Below are 12,869 nucleotides of genomic sequence, written 5' to 3'. Positions count from 1 at the left end.
GGTACTATCCGATATACACCGACTATCACGAAGCGGCAAATCAATCAAGTCAAAAGGGGTTCGCCGCTGAAGCCTCTATCTCGGTATCATTTTTTTTTCGTTGCATGCGAAGCGAGCGGTTTGATGTTACTGTGCGCATGCGTCTGCCGCCTGGGGATTTCCCATCATGAATCATTTTGAAAAAAAAAGGTGTACAATTATTTTGTATTTTGTACGGGAAAATACGACAGTTTGTACGGGCATGGAGCCGTGGAGGTTGACAGGTATGCCGTAGTACTTCACGTATACTGTACTTGCAATTCAACTGTTTGTCAAAATCTTAGAATCATTGAAAATATTTGTGATGGATAAATAAAAACAAGTAAACCAATAACGCACTAGCTGGACACCTGCGATATAGCCTAAAGATTATTTTCCTTTATTTTTCATCAGTGTTGAAAATAGCTAGCACTCTAACTCGGCCCCGTCAACTGTGATTATGAACATACCGTACATGTAAAAAAATCACGATTTTTGTAATCCGGAGATGGAATAAGAGTTTGCTCTGTCCACTCCACGCATCGGCCCGGTATTGCAGTACCTCCGGGAACGGTGCATTCACAATGATCGCAGCAAGGCTTTAGGGCTAGGACCTTAGCTTGGCCTTTTGGCTGAGAGTAAGAGTCCCGGCTCCTTGGCTTTGTAGCGTATTATAAACTGACCGATAACGGATAATGGATAACGAAGATAGAACAATAACCCTTAAAAACCCCAAAACCCCATCCGATTTCCCATGTAGATACACTCGCGGAACTTACAGCAACTGTGGCAGGGGAGATACGAACTGCCATGATCATTGATTTTTGCAATCAGGAGATGGAATAAGAGCTTGCTCTGTCCACTCCGTGCATCGGGCATCGGCCCAGTATTGCAGTACCTCCGGGAACGGTGCATTCGCAATGATCGCAGCAAGGCTTTAAGGCTAGGACCTTAGCTTGGCCTTTTGGCTGAGAGTAAGAGTCCCGGCTCCTAGGCTTTGTAGCGTATTATGAACTGACCGATAACGGATAATGGATAATGAATAACGAAGATAGAACAATAACCCTTAAAAACCCCAAACCCCTTGGCTTTGTAGCGTATTATGATTTGACCGATAACAGATAATGGATAATTGATAAAGAATATAGAACAATAAACCTTACCCACGCAAGTGACCCCACCCACCCATCTCACGGCCAATTCAACCTGCTGCTGTTGTTGTTGTTGTTGTTGTTGAGTCACTCAAGGCGCCTAAGGATAATCCTCAGTAGCGCTAGACTCGCTTGTGGGAGGCTCCGTAGTTCTCCAAAGGAGAATCCCAGCTGGCGGTGGTATCGGGCAGACTGGAGTGCAGGGCACCGCAGCCAGAGATGCTCGGCCGATTCTTCGTCCTCACCGCAGAGACGGCACCGATCGTCTTCACATTTCCCTGTCAAATGTTGCCATCTTCGGAGGGAGGGGTGATGACCGGACCGGAATCGTATAAGATCGACAAGGTCTTTCTTTGAGAGCTGGGATTCTTCCTCCGGGTTGTGGTGGGAAGAGGTAAGAGAAATGAGACGTGGGTGGGTAGATGGGGGGGGTTGCAGCTCCTGCGAATAATGGCGAGCCGAGTTTGTGGGTCTAACCTAATTTAGCCTGCTCGTCTGCAAGGTTGTTACCCGGGAAGTTGCAGTGACCCGGGACCCAAATGAGCCGGATACTCTCGGATGGGGAGAAGGCCGCAATTGAGGAGTTAAGGGACAGGAGGGAGGGGTCTGTTACATTAGGGTTGGAGAGAGCTTGGAGGAGGGACTTGCAATCCGTGATGATGGAGGCTGAGGACCAGTCGTTATTGTAGTCTAGCCAGGTGATCATGGCAGACTTTTCATCCAGAAAAGAACTGATAAAGGCCCCGGTTGGCGCATGCCAGGAGTGGATTAGTGTGTTGCCTTTAAAGATGACCACTCTGGCTCCTCCATTCTCCTTACCGTTGAGGGTGGAACCATCGGTGAAAATATACAAGTCGGTCGGGCCCAGATCCGCAAGTGTTTCCTCTGCAGTGGCAAGTTGTTGGGAAGGGGATGCAGACTTCGGGACGGGGGTGAAATGGATGGGTGGTGGGGGCGCCAAAGGCCACGGAATATTAGGGTCATGTACAGACTCCGAGTCCACTGGTGTGAGGTTGAGAGAGGATAAAATGGGGGTTGTGGAATTACACCAGTCCTCTCTCTTGAGGCGTTTAGGACCGTGCTTTTGGAGGAGTACTCTCCTGTGATCGTTGGGAGGGAGGTGGAACCATTCATCAGCTTTCCTAAGGCTGGCAAGCTGAAGTCGGGAGGAGAGCGGTGGGAGCTGGGCTTCATGGAGGACAGCGTCGATGGGAGTAGATCGAAGTTGGCCCGTAATTGCTCGAGCCGCGTCCGATTGTGCCCTCTTCAGTTTCTGGATATTGGTGTTGGAGGCCCAGGGCGCCCAGCCAGGAGCTGCATATTCAGCGAGCGATCTGACGGTGGCAATGTAGATCGTCCGCATCTCCAAGGGCCGCCATCCCCAAGACGTGCCGGTCAGTTGTCGCAGGAGATTGGATTGTTGCTTCATGACTTGGCTCAAGTGCCGGACATGCTCATTGAAGGTCAGTCGGCGATCGTATCGAACCCCCAGGAAAGTAGGAGTAGGATTCATCTTGAGTCTCGAACCCCCTACAGTGATGTTTGGGCACCAAGAGGATTCCGCAGCGTCCATGGAAAAGAAGGCGACTTCTGACTTTGCCGTGTTGAGGGTGAGATGATTAATAGTGGTCCATTGGTTGACTTTGGCCGCCTCTGACTCTAGTCTCACCGCCACTTCTTCTTTATCACGGCCGCTACAGACCAGCGCCAAGTCATCAGCATAGCCGGAGACGAGGGTGGAGGACTCGAAAGAATCTAGAAGGTCGTTGATGTAGATGGTAAAGAGGAGTGGAGATAATACCGAGCCTTGGGGGAGGCCTTCTTTGAACGTCCGGCAGCGTCCCGTAGTCCCATTAACCCTCACACGTGCCGTACGATTGGTGAACCAGGCCTTAGTCCACTCAACAAACCGAAGAGGTACGCCAATGTTCAGCATTTTTTGGAGGAGATTGGCACGCCACACTTGGTCATACGCCTTGCTGAAATCGAAGAAGGCAGCAATAGAGCGCAGATGTTGTTTTGACTGGAACCCATCCATGATGAATTGAGACAATCTGAGGCATTGGTCAGTGGTGCAGTGGCCTTTCCGGAAGCCTGCCTGCCATGGGCTCAGAATCCCATGATCCTCAAGCCATTTTGACAGGCGGTTCACGATGAGTCGTTCCATAGTTTTGCTGATTGTTGAAGTGAGGTCGATTGGTCGGTAACTCCCGATGAGTTGAGGGTCTTTGCCTTTTTTGTGGTACGGGATGATCTCCGCTGTGCGCCAGGACTGGGGGCACCACTGTGTGGTCCAGCTGGTGTTGATAAGTTGGAGAAGGATGGGGAGTGCAGCTGGGGGCAGATATTTTAGCATCTCAGGGGCAATTCCATCCGGGCCAGCAGCTTTTCCTGGTTTGAGTTTGTGGAGTGCACGGCATAGCTCATCAAGAGTAAATGGGCACTCGAGCCATTGCCGAGGGGAACCCTGTAGTCCACGCGCATCTCTTCGAAGCCCTCGTACGGTCCTCCTACTCGACTTATCACTCTTGCGCCCACTCACTCTTGCGTATTCGATGACGAAAGCCGTCGCCTTGGCCTTGTCTGAGGCATATTCACGGTTGTTATACTTGAGCGATTCATTGGTTTGTTGTGATGGGAGACTGGATAGTGACTTCACCACGGCCCAAGCTTGTTTGGAGTCCTTGGTCTCCAAAATCTTTTGGAGGTAGAGATGCCAAGCAGTGCGTTTAGCCTCGATAGTTTTCTCTGCTACTTCTCTGCATTTCTGCAGGTAGGTATTTCCGGTAGCCGCATTCAGGTTGTGTCTCAGCCGATTCCTTTCCTTGATGAGTTGTTTTAATTCCCCATTCATCCAAGGAATGTTGTTTGGGCGGAAGACTTTTTTGGGGACAGCTTCTTCCGCTGCATTTTTGAGGAGGTCGGTGAATGCGTCGAGGAAGTCTTTTGGGGGCGCAGAGAGACCAATGTTGGGAAGGTCTCGAAGAATAGCTCCTTTGTACTTCCCCCAATCCTCTTCCTTGAAGTTAGGTGTGACTCGCCGCCTTTCCGGCTCGGTTTTGAACTTCTCTTTCCATTTAACCAGAAGCGGCAGGTGGTCAGAGGAGAGCTCGACGAGGGGGGTCCAGCTGCAGGATTCTGCGGTGAGCGGATCCGTGGTTGTTAAGTCTGGGGCGCTTAGATTACTTCTTTCCAGATGATGGGAGTAGCGTGTTGGGGAGCCATCATTCAGGAGATACTGATCTTTGTCTTCCAGCTAGTCGTAGATGGCTTGGCCTCTGGTATCGGCTTGTACAAGGTCGTCCCAGGAAAGATGGTGGGCGTTGAAGTCTCTGGATATTAGGCCCCGGACCGTGGGTAGACAAGGTAGCCACGCCGCGTGGCTGTTCGGTGGGCCCGCGTAAGAGGATGAGGCAGGGGGGACATAAATATTGTTAAGGGAGAGTTGGGACCTCCTTGCAGTGGGTATGAGGATTTGTTGCATTTCAGCAGGACCGGAGTTGGCTGGTGGGGTTACAGAATATGGGATACCATGGAGAATGTACGTAAGGAGGCCACCTCCTCTGTGGTTTTTGGTTCCACTGAAGGGGCGGTCAAGGCGGATGGCATCATAGCCCGGGAGGAATGGGGTGGGATCCTCACAGCCAAGTTTTGTTTCTTGTAGTAGCAGGACATCGCAGCGGAGTCTTTTCGTTAGGGCCCTTAGTTCTGTGATCTTTGTCGCAGCCCCATCTCTGCATCAATTTCTACCGTATCTATCATCCCTCCTTCATCATGGCTTCCATCTGCACCATCATCACATCCTCCTTCATCATCGCTTCCTGCTTCATCTACCCCAACCGCTCCGCCTGAAGGGACCAAATGCTTCTTCTGTCCTCGAGTCATACAGCGTAACAACGCCCCCCTTCAGTGCGACTCCTGTGATAACTGGGCGCACAGATCCTGCACTAAGGTCAGCCGGTACAACAAATCCCCGCACTGGACTTGCTCCAACTGCCTCAACCCAGCGATCTCTTTCACCCAGCAATCGTCAACTGCTATCCCCCCAACCTCCTCCAGCTCTCAACCCCGCCAACCAAGCGCCAACCCCCCAACAAATAGCGCCATCACCCAACACCCAACTGCCCCTAACAAGAACTGTCCCGTATGTAAGAACCAACTTCCCATCCCCTGTGCCCTCTTCTGCTGCACGTGTAGTAGAGGATTCCACGCTCGATGTGCTCCCGCGTCAAAGTCCGCAGTTGACATCATGAGGGGTGCTAACTCTTGGATATGTCCAACTTGCTCCAAACCACAAATGCCATCAGCGGGCGCACGGTGTGAAGATAGAAGATAGAAAGGCGCAACTTCCCCCCCAATCCCAATCCCACCTCACCATCCTGAAGTGGAACTGTGACTATTCCTAACCTGATTTTTAAGTTTCACAAAATCTTTATCTCGTCTTTCTAGAAAGATCTCATCTCATCAGCTGCACCGCTTATCCTCAGTAGGGTCGCGGGGGTGCTGGAGCCCATCCCAGCTATCTTTTAGCAGTGGGCAGGGGACATCCTGAACCGGTTGCCAGCCAGTCGCAGGGCACACAGGGACAGACAATTCGCTCGCTCATTCACACCCAGGGACAATTTGGACCGGCCAATTAACCTGACATGCATGGTTTTGGAATGTGGGAGGAAACCCACGCAAGAACGGGGAGAACATACAAACTCCACACAGGAGTTTCGATCGCATGACCTCAGAACTGTGCCGCACACGCGCTTACCACTGCTGTGTCCTAATATTTTTTTGTAAAATAATCAAATTGAGTGCAAGATTCCTACTTTATTGTAGTTATTTTATTATTCATTATTATTTATTATGAATCTCTATCAAACAAAGTAAGTTGTCCTTGTACTAATCTACCTAATGACAGATAATTAGTATATTTAAAGAAAAAATATATAGTAATCTGCTCCACCTATTGATATTGAATGTTACAGTTACTCGACTGACCACAGGAAGAAAACAAAGATATTGAACAATTACATGTTTTTTGCAGAGATGTCATGCAGATGTCAAATCACCACTGGCAGAAAAACACTGATCTAAACTTTATATTGATGAAATTATTTGTTAAACATAAATATATAAAAAAATAATGAGCTAGCATGAGGCCAGGGGTTAAAATAATTTCCCAAATTTTTCAAATTATTGTCGAAATGACTTGCCGTATAAAAAACGAAAAAAAAAATGAAGTCAATTCATTAATGTACTTTATCTAAGCTGGAATTATTTAACATACAATGCTGAGGAAATCCTAATGAGAATGATTTATGTAGTTTTTTTTTTAAATGTAATAATAGCCATTTTTCTTTAGTAAATAGGTATGAGGTCTCAGAAAAAACTAAAATGTTATATCACTGTGATGTGCAAAATGCGCTGTTGTGAATGAAAGAATCGCAGATCACTTGGTCTCTTTTTTTTGCATCATTAGAATGTTCAGAACGTTAAGTATGTAACCATTATTGAGGCACATTCACACAATGTATAAAATGTTTTATTTCCAAACCCTTTTATAAAGATAATACTCTCTGGATTTGTATTGTAAGCAGAGTGTCCATCATAACAGAATTAGTTTTGGATTACACATGTACGAATTGGGACATGTGAGTGGATTTTTTTCGCCCTCTCCTATTCGCTGATGAAAAAATATCTATACTTTGTCTAAAGAAAGATAAAAACATCTTTTAAAAATGTATAAAAATATTTATTGTCATGATGTTTTAAAAACAAACATTTTTGGACAATATTAACCATGTCCATATGATCTATGCATATGGAAATATGTTTTCAGATCATATTAAAAAGAAAATAAACTAGTATCTACACAGTTTCTCCTCAATGATCGGACATATGAAATCTCATACATCTTTATTCTGTTGTCTTTGCAGCTTCCTCTGAAGATATCGAGCGCGTGCATCACTGACGCTACGGTCATTGTTTCGCTTCTCCACTTTCTTTAAGGCGTCCTCAACAGAAATCTCTGAAATAAAACACATGTCAATGCATGCAAGGTGGCACTTCCCTGAAATGTACAGTACACGTAAAACATTCTAAAGACCTGATAGCCTTTTGGCAGCCTCCCTCGATTCCCACTTGTTCACCTCCTCATCAGTGACTTCCTCTCTTGCCACACTGCTTAGTTCATAAGCGTCTACCTCATGCAGTTTAGGCAGCAGATCCTTCACCCAGTCATATCTGATGGGACATACAGTCCTGACATACACGCGTGATGTCACCAACGCGTCATGGAAAATAATCCAATCCAGCTCCATTTCTTTCTCAAACAACTGAGAAACGACACAGGACACAGAGAACGTCACTAAAGAGAAATGGGTTGATCAAGACAGACTGCAATCAAGGATATTTCAATGATCCTACCGAAGATGAGGGATGAACGTGAACCATGGACCCATGCCCATCCATTGTACAAAACACTTTCCCGATAGATCTGTACAAAGTATAAAATTAAAAACAAGTCTTTAGAATTACATTAAAAAGTGTAAACCACTCAATATTAATTCGGATAACTTCTTTACACTTTCCAGAACAATCAATTATTAGCCAGTTCCTCGGTAAACAAGTTATTTATGCCTTAATTATTCAAGCCATGACATCAGTGCTGTAAGATCTTTCCCAGGGATGGGCAAAATAATCTGGTAAAAGGGCCAGGCCTTTTTCTTATCAACCGATACCTTTTTTAATTTGATACCTGAGCAATACACGACGAAAAAAGATAATGTAGGCCGGTCAATTTTATTTTCAAGCATTTTTTTTTAATTGCAAAGAAGTCGTGCAAAAAAGTCCCATCCTGATGGTGCAAAAACATTTACAAGATAAAATACTACAGTTTAAAAAAACTAATTAAGATTAGTAAAAAATAAGTAATATTATGTGAAAAAAAGGAAGTAAATCCTCCCTTGTCATTACATTCTCGTCTAAGAATGGTAACCAGTGTTTTATTTTGCAGCGTTGAGGGTGATTATTGCCACAAATGCTAATTAGTATCCAATTCAGCAATGTTATCTCTTTATATAATTTAAACTCTCATGCAAATACTTCTAGGTGAAATGAGACTACTCAAGGATTGCATTTGTCTGATTTTGTTAAAAGTACTTTGTATAAAATAATTAAATACCCCAAAAAGACCAACAATTTTTTTTTTCTTAGAATAGCAGAAGCGAAATGTATTTATAAATAAATAACTGTGCAGACGTCTACATTTTGTAAGAAATCCTTTTTTTTCTGTAAATAGACCCTTTCATCAAATTGGTTTTGAAAAACTCCGAATTATTGCACTCGTATATTTATTTTCTTTAAGTTACTTTTCTAAACCTTTAATTTGATAATATGCATTGTAAAAATTCAAAATGCAATACCAGTGGCTCAAACGTGTTATCTTTTAATGAAATATTTTGATATATAAAATTAAAACTGTCTACTTTAATGTAAAGGAAAATGTAGCCAGCTATTTGAAAATCGGGGACATTAAGGACAAGAGTGGCACTAAATCAACACATTTTTATTAGTAGCACTTTTAAAAAACATTTTATACATATCATATTTTTATCATTTGGCAGGCTGGATTCAGAAGCCTGGTGGGTGGCATGTGGCCCGCGAGCAATAATTTAACTTGCTCCTATATGCTGTACAAATGTCAAAAATACAAAAATTTACTGATGTTTTTTCTGTAATGACGACAGTTTTTGGCTTAGAATTGAAAATCTAAATAATTGGTCTCAATTAAACCAAACTGAAAAACTAAAATTGAGGAAAAAAAATGCAACAAATACAGATGTTACATAGTAATCATTTACAGTACATTTAGTTTTGCTTTTACCTTCTGGCAACATTGGTAAAATATCCAGAGCAGAGACACAGTCTGAATAGTTCGTTTTTATTGCCATCAAATTTCTCCAAGGGGAAATCTCTTTTCTGAAATGATAAACGGGGAATTTACACGACGTGCAAAAGAACACACATTATCACAGATTTCGAATAATTCCTGTGCAGTACCTCCTGCAAACGGAGGAGGATAACACGTAGTTGAGACTCAATGCTGAAGGCAGATTTGAGCGCCCTCCAGTGGATCCAATTATCCCTGCACCACACTGATGGTATTTCGCTGTCGGACACACAAATATCAAGAAAAAAAGCAGTTCGAATAGAAGATTATAGTATAGAAAATAACGTATTTTACTACCAGTACCTGGATTTACATTCTTGAAACACACTGAGAAGCGTACCAAAGTCGTTTACACCACCACTCTTAGCTGCAAGTTCTCTGTGAGACTGATCGGCTCGTTTCTGTTTCTCTGGGTGGCCTGGATGTAATATGAAGCATGAAGTTTGCAAGGCTTTTTTTTAGTTGATTTGTCACTACCCAATAATGAACAAGGTTAAACAAAGGGAACGATTGTTACGTCATGTAAGGAAACCAATAAACAAACAGGGAAGTGGCATTCTAATAACTCAAAGTTAAGGCAGAGTATTAGAGTTTCCTTATTGTATTACAGTTGACACTTGTGTAACTGTATGTCGCCATCAGTGTTAGGTGGTTAGTGTTACAAAGGAATATGCTCGTGGAACGCAATTACTTTTCTTTGTAGCTAGTACTGTTAACACATTATTAATATTTTGTAACTCATGACAACATGATGCGTTACTCCGCTACTTTTTAAAGGAAAATGACATATTAGAATGTCTTCTGTTCTTATTTGGTTCCTCCTTCAAACCAACAGCAACACAAAGGGTGGGCGTGTTCATATGTACCTACAAAATACAACTGAATACAGATACAGAGGCGCTGTCTCCAGCCCATAATACGAGGGCGCTAACTTTCATCCTTGATATTCCCTGTACCGTAAATATTCACATCTAAGCCATATTCACATATAGTACAGCATCCTCTTTTTTTGCGGGGTTTGCATTCCAAAAATGTGCCACGATAGTCAAAACCCGCAAAAAAGAAAGCTTTATTTATGTATTACTCAAGAACAAACCGAATTTAGAGGCTCAATAATTTGGTTAACAAAAAAAGTACTGTTCTTTATAAAGTGTATTTTTTTTTTTTACAAATAATGTCGGTACTGTCAATTCTAAATTCTAAAAATAATCTTGCTATTTCATTGCAAAACTGTATGGAACAGGACATGATCCAGTTTATATGATAAATTGTCGCCATCATGTGGACGTTATGGAAGACTGCATTTACCTCCAGGTTCTGTCCTAGAAAAACATTTTTTTTACATCATTAAACATTTTTGGGAGAGAAAGCGCCAGAGAGTAACTGTCAAGAATTCCTACTTTGTTCTAATACAAAGCATCTTTCTATGCCTTTTAGTGCTTTTGTGGGTCGTAAACTGTTTTACGAATGTGTACAACTCCGACTGTAATGTCATTGACACAAAAGCAGACGAGCAGCAAAGGGGCGTGGCAACTGTTTTGCCAATTTGAATGTAGAACACAGAGGTAACAAACTGTGGTACAGCAAGGGATTCCTGTACTGAAATCAGAAGGTCAGTTTATATGTGGATATTTGGTTGTGTGTGACCAGTAGCGGATGGTAAGCAACGGGTGGCTTATACAGAAACAACAAAATCAATGGGGTAAACGTAAGTACAGTAAATCATTTCTTTTTTTATTTGTAAAATCATTTTTGCAATATGCCACACCTTGAGAAAAAAGAAAACGTTTTGGACATTACCCAGAAATTAAGAGGGAAATCTTTGAGTGGTTTGAGGACTAAAGACAAAATTGATATCAAGTGTCTCAGCTGTTTTATTTGGAAGGTTTAAGATTGCACAAGCCAAGAAATATGAAGGCTTCACCGCTTACACAAGTTGGTGTACAAGTTTTCTTTTATTTGTGCCTATTTTAAGCAGTTTTAGGGGGTTGGCTTCTGTATTTGCAGTAATTGGTAACTGGGTAGTTACTTTCACAGTAACACACTACTTCTGGGGTAACGCAATTACCTTTAAAATAAAGTAACTATTAACTGTAACGAATTACTTTTTTTCAGTAGCGCCCAACACTGGTCATTTTGTTGATATCTGATGCATAGTAACCTTACCAGGGCGGATGAATATATTCTCAACAGACAACATGGCAGCAACCGGAAGGAGAAGGTCCTGGCATCCGTGCGAGGCAGCTTTGAGCAGGGCCCTGGTGAGGCCCGGCTGCAGGGGGAACTCCACCATCAGCTCCCCAAGGCGAGTCACCCGACCCCTCCTGGCAGATAACAAGCCCCATGTGACAACTAACACTGTTGTGCAATACAAAAATATGCAATAAGTGCACAAACCAACCTGTCGATAGCATCAAATTGATAAAGCTGTTTCAGCGCTTCAAGAATAAACCTCTCTTCTGGTGGGTCCAGATAGGGAAACCTTTGGAGATAATAACAACGGCTAAACAATAAAATCTGTTTCCATTTTTCTTTTTTAAATCAGAGATGGCTCATATCATTCACATCTGTTATATAAAAAAAGTTAAATTTGATTTCATGTTTGTGTTATCCTAATTACCGGTATTCTTGTTTGGTGTCAAAGACGTATTTTTAAGGGACTGTGTGTAGTATTTAGCACCTCCAAATGGTAAAAAAATTGCATTCATTAAAAAAACAAAAAATAAAATTTATTTATATAATAATAATAATAATAATTTCCTTTGTATTGTCATTCTTTGTAACAATGTACACAGAACGAAATGTCGATACACCTGACCCGTTGTAGCGAGCCGATGCATAATAAGCAATAATACAAAAACCATCATATTAACAAGCATTTAAAAAATGCAATTACGTCAAAAAAGATTAGCAAATAATTTGACATAATAGCTGACATATTTGACATAATCTTGCTGCTATAGGTACGTACCGCTTAAAAAAACAAACAAAAACAACAGCTTGCAAAAGGCTCGGCAAAAAAACAAAAGGAGAAGAAAAATGGGGCTATTTGGACTCTTTTGGTCTTTGTAGCCTGTTTTCTTCCGTGTGCCTTTTAGCACTCGTTTTTGGTTGCTGACACAATACTGCAACATCTAGTAGAGAAATAATAGACACTGCACTTTTAAGATTGAGGCAAACGAAAAAGGTAATTAACCCCTTTACGTTCCAAGGACCTGCTGGCAGGCCACTGGACTGTTGATAGTCAAATACGTGTCTTTAAGATGTCACTAAAATTCGTCATGCGACATATGATTGTAAAGATATGATGACCATTTCTAAATATGCTCATCACAGAAACATCAAGATCAGTCTGAAACAAGATTCCCGAAACTTAATTATTTTAATTATTATTTTCAATCCATAGTATCTAACTGTGAAAAATATTTTCTCCAAAACACGTGACAATGCCGATAGATAAAAACAAATCCGCCCAAGAGTATATCTGCTTCGTTGGACGTTCTTTGTAGGAATCTGTTAGTTTCACTCGAAAACTCCCCTTTAAAAATAACAGATATTGAAAATATTACGAATATGGTCGTTACGCTCTAACCTTTTGGTTGACACCACTGTCGGCCAATAGCAGGCTTTTTATCACTATCCACAGCCCGCGTTAGCCTATACGGGCCTGTTCAATAAAAGTCAGTAGTAACGATTTAAATGATAATTGACACATAGGTTAGCCAATTAAATTCCCAACATAATTGCATGCCATTTTC

General features: G+C 42.5%; 1 protein-coding gene and 1 pseudogene across 1 annotated transcript in view; one reads left to right on the top strand and one right to left on the bottom strand.

The window, feature by feature from the left end:
- The first annotated feature begins 440 nt into the window (after positions 1–440).
- Positions 441–602, top strand: LOC148357722 (U2 spliceosomal RNA; annotated as a pseudogene).
- A 6,084-nt stretch (positions 603–6,686) lies between these two features.
- dhx40 (DEAH (Asp-Glu-Ala-His) box polypeptide 40) overlaps positions 6,687–12,869 on the bottom strand; it is a 14,332-nt gene continuing 8,149 nt past the window's right edge. Inside the window, exons 10-17 of the mRNA XM_088344926.1 lie at positions 11,513–11,593; positions 11,278–11,435; positions 9,415–9,529; positions 9,222–9,330; positions 9,046–9,140; positions 7,587–7,656; positions 7,267–7,495; positions 6,687–7,188 (exon numbers count right to left, since the gene is read on the bottom strand). Of these exons, the coding sequence (XP_088201052.1) occupies positions 7,067–7,188; positions 7,267–7,495; positions 7,587–7,656; positions 9,046–9,140; positions 9,222–9,330; positions 9,415–9,529; positions 11,278–11,435; positions 11,513–11,593 (979 nt within the window). The 3' untranslated portion in view covers positions 6,687–7,066. The remainder of the gene's footprint in view (positions 7,189–7,266; positions 7,496–7,586; positions 7,657–9,045; positions 9,141–9,221; positions 9,331–9,414; positions 9,530–11,277; positions 11,436–11,512; positions 11,594–12,869) is intronic.

This window comes from Urocampus carinirostris, chromosome 10 (assembly GCF_059441175.1).
Source record: "Urocampus carinirostris isolate Australia breed hairy pipefish chromosome 10, RoL_Ucar_1.0, whole genome shotgun sequence".
Taxonomy (NCBI): Eukaryota; Metazoa; Chordata; class Actinopteri; order Syngnathiformes; family Syngnathidae; genus Urocampus; species Urocampus carinirostris.
Note: the sequence above shows the minus strand (reverse complement) of the source record. Positions and strands in the feature narration are given on the sequence as shown.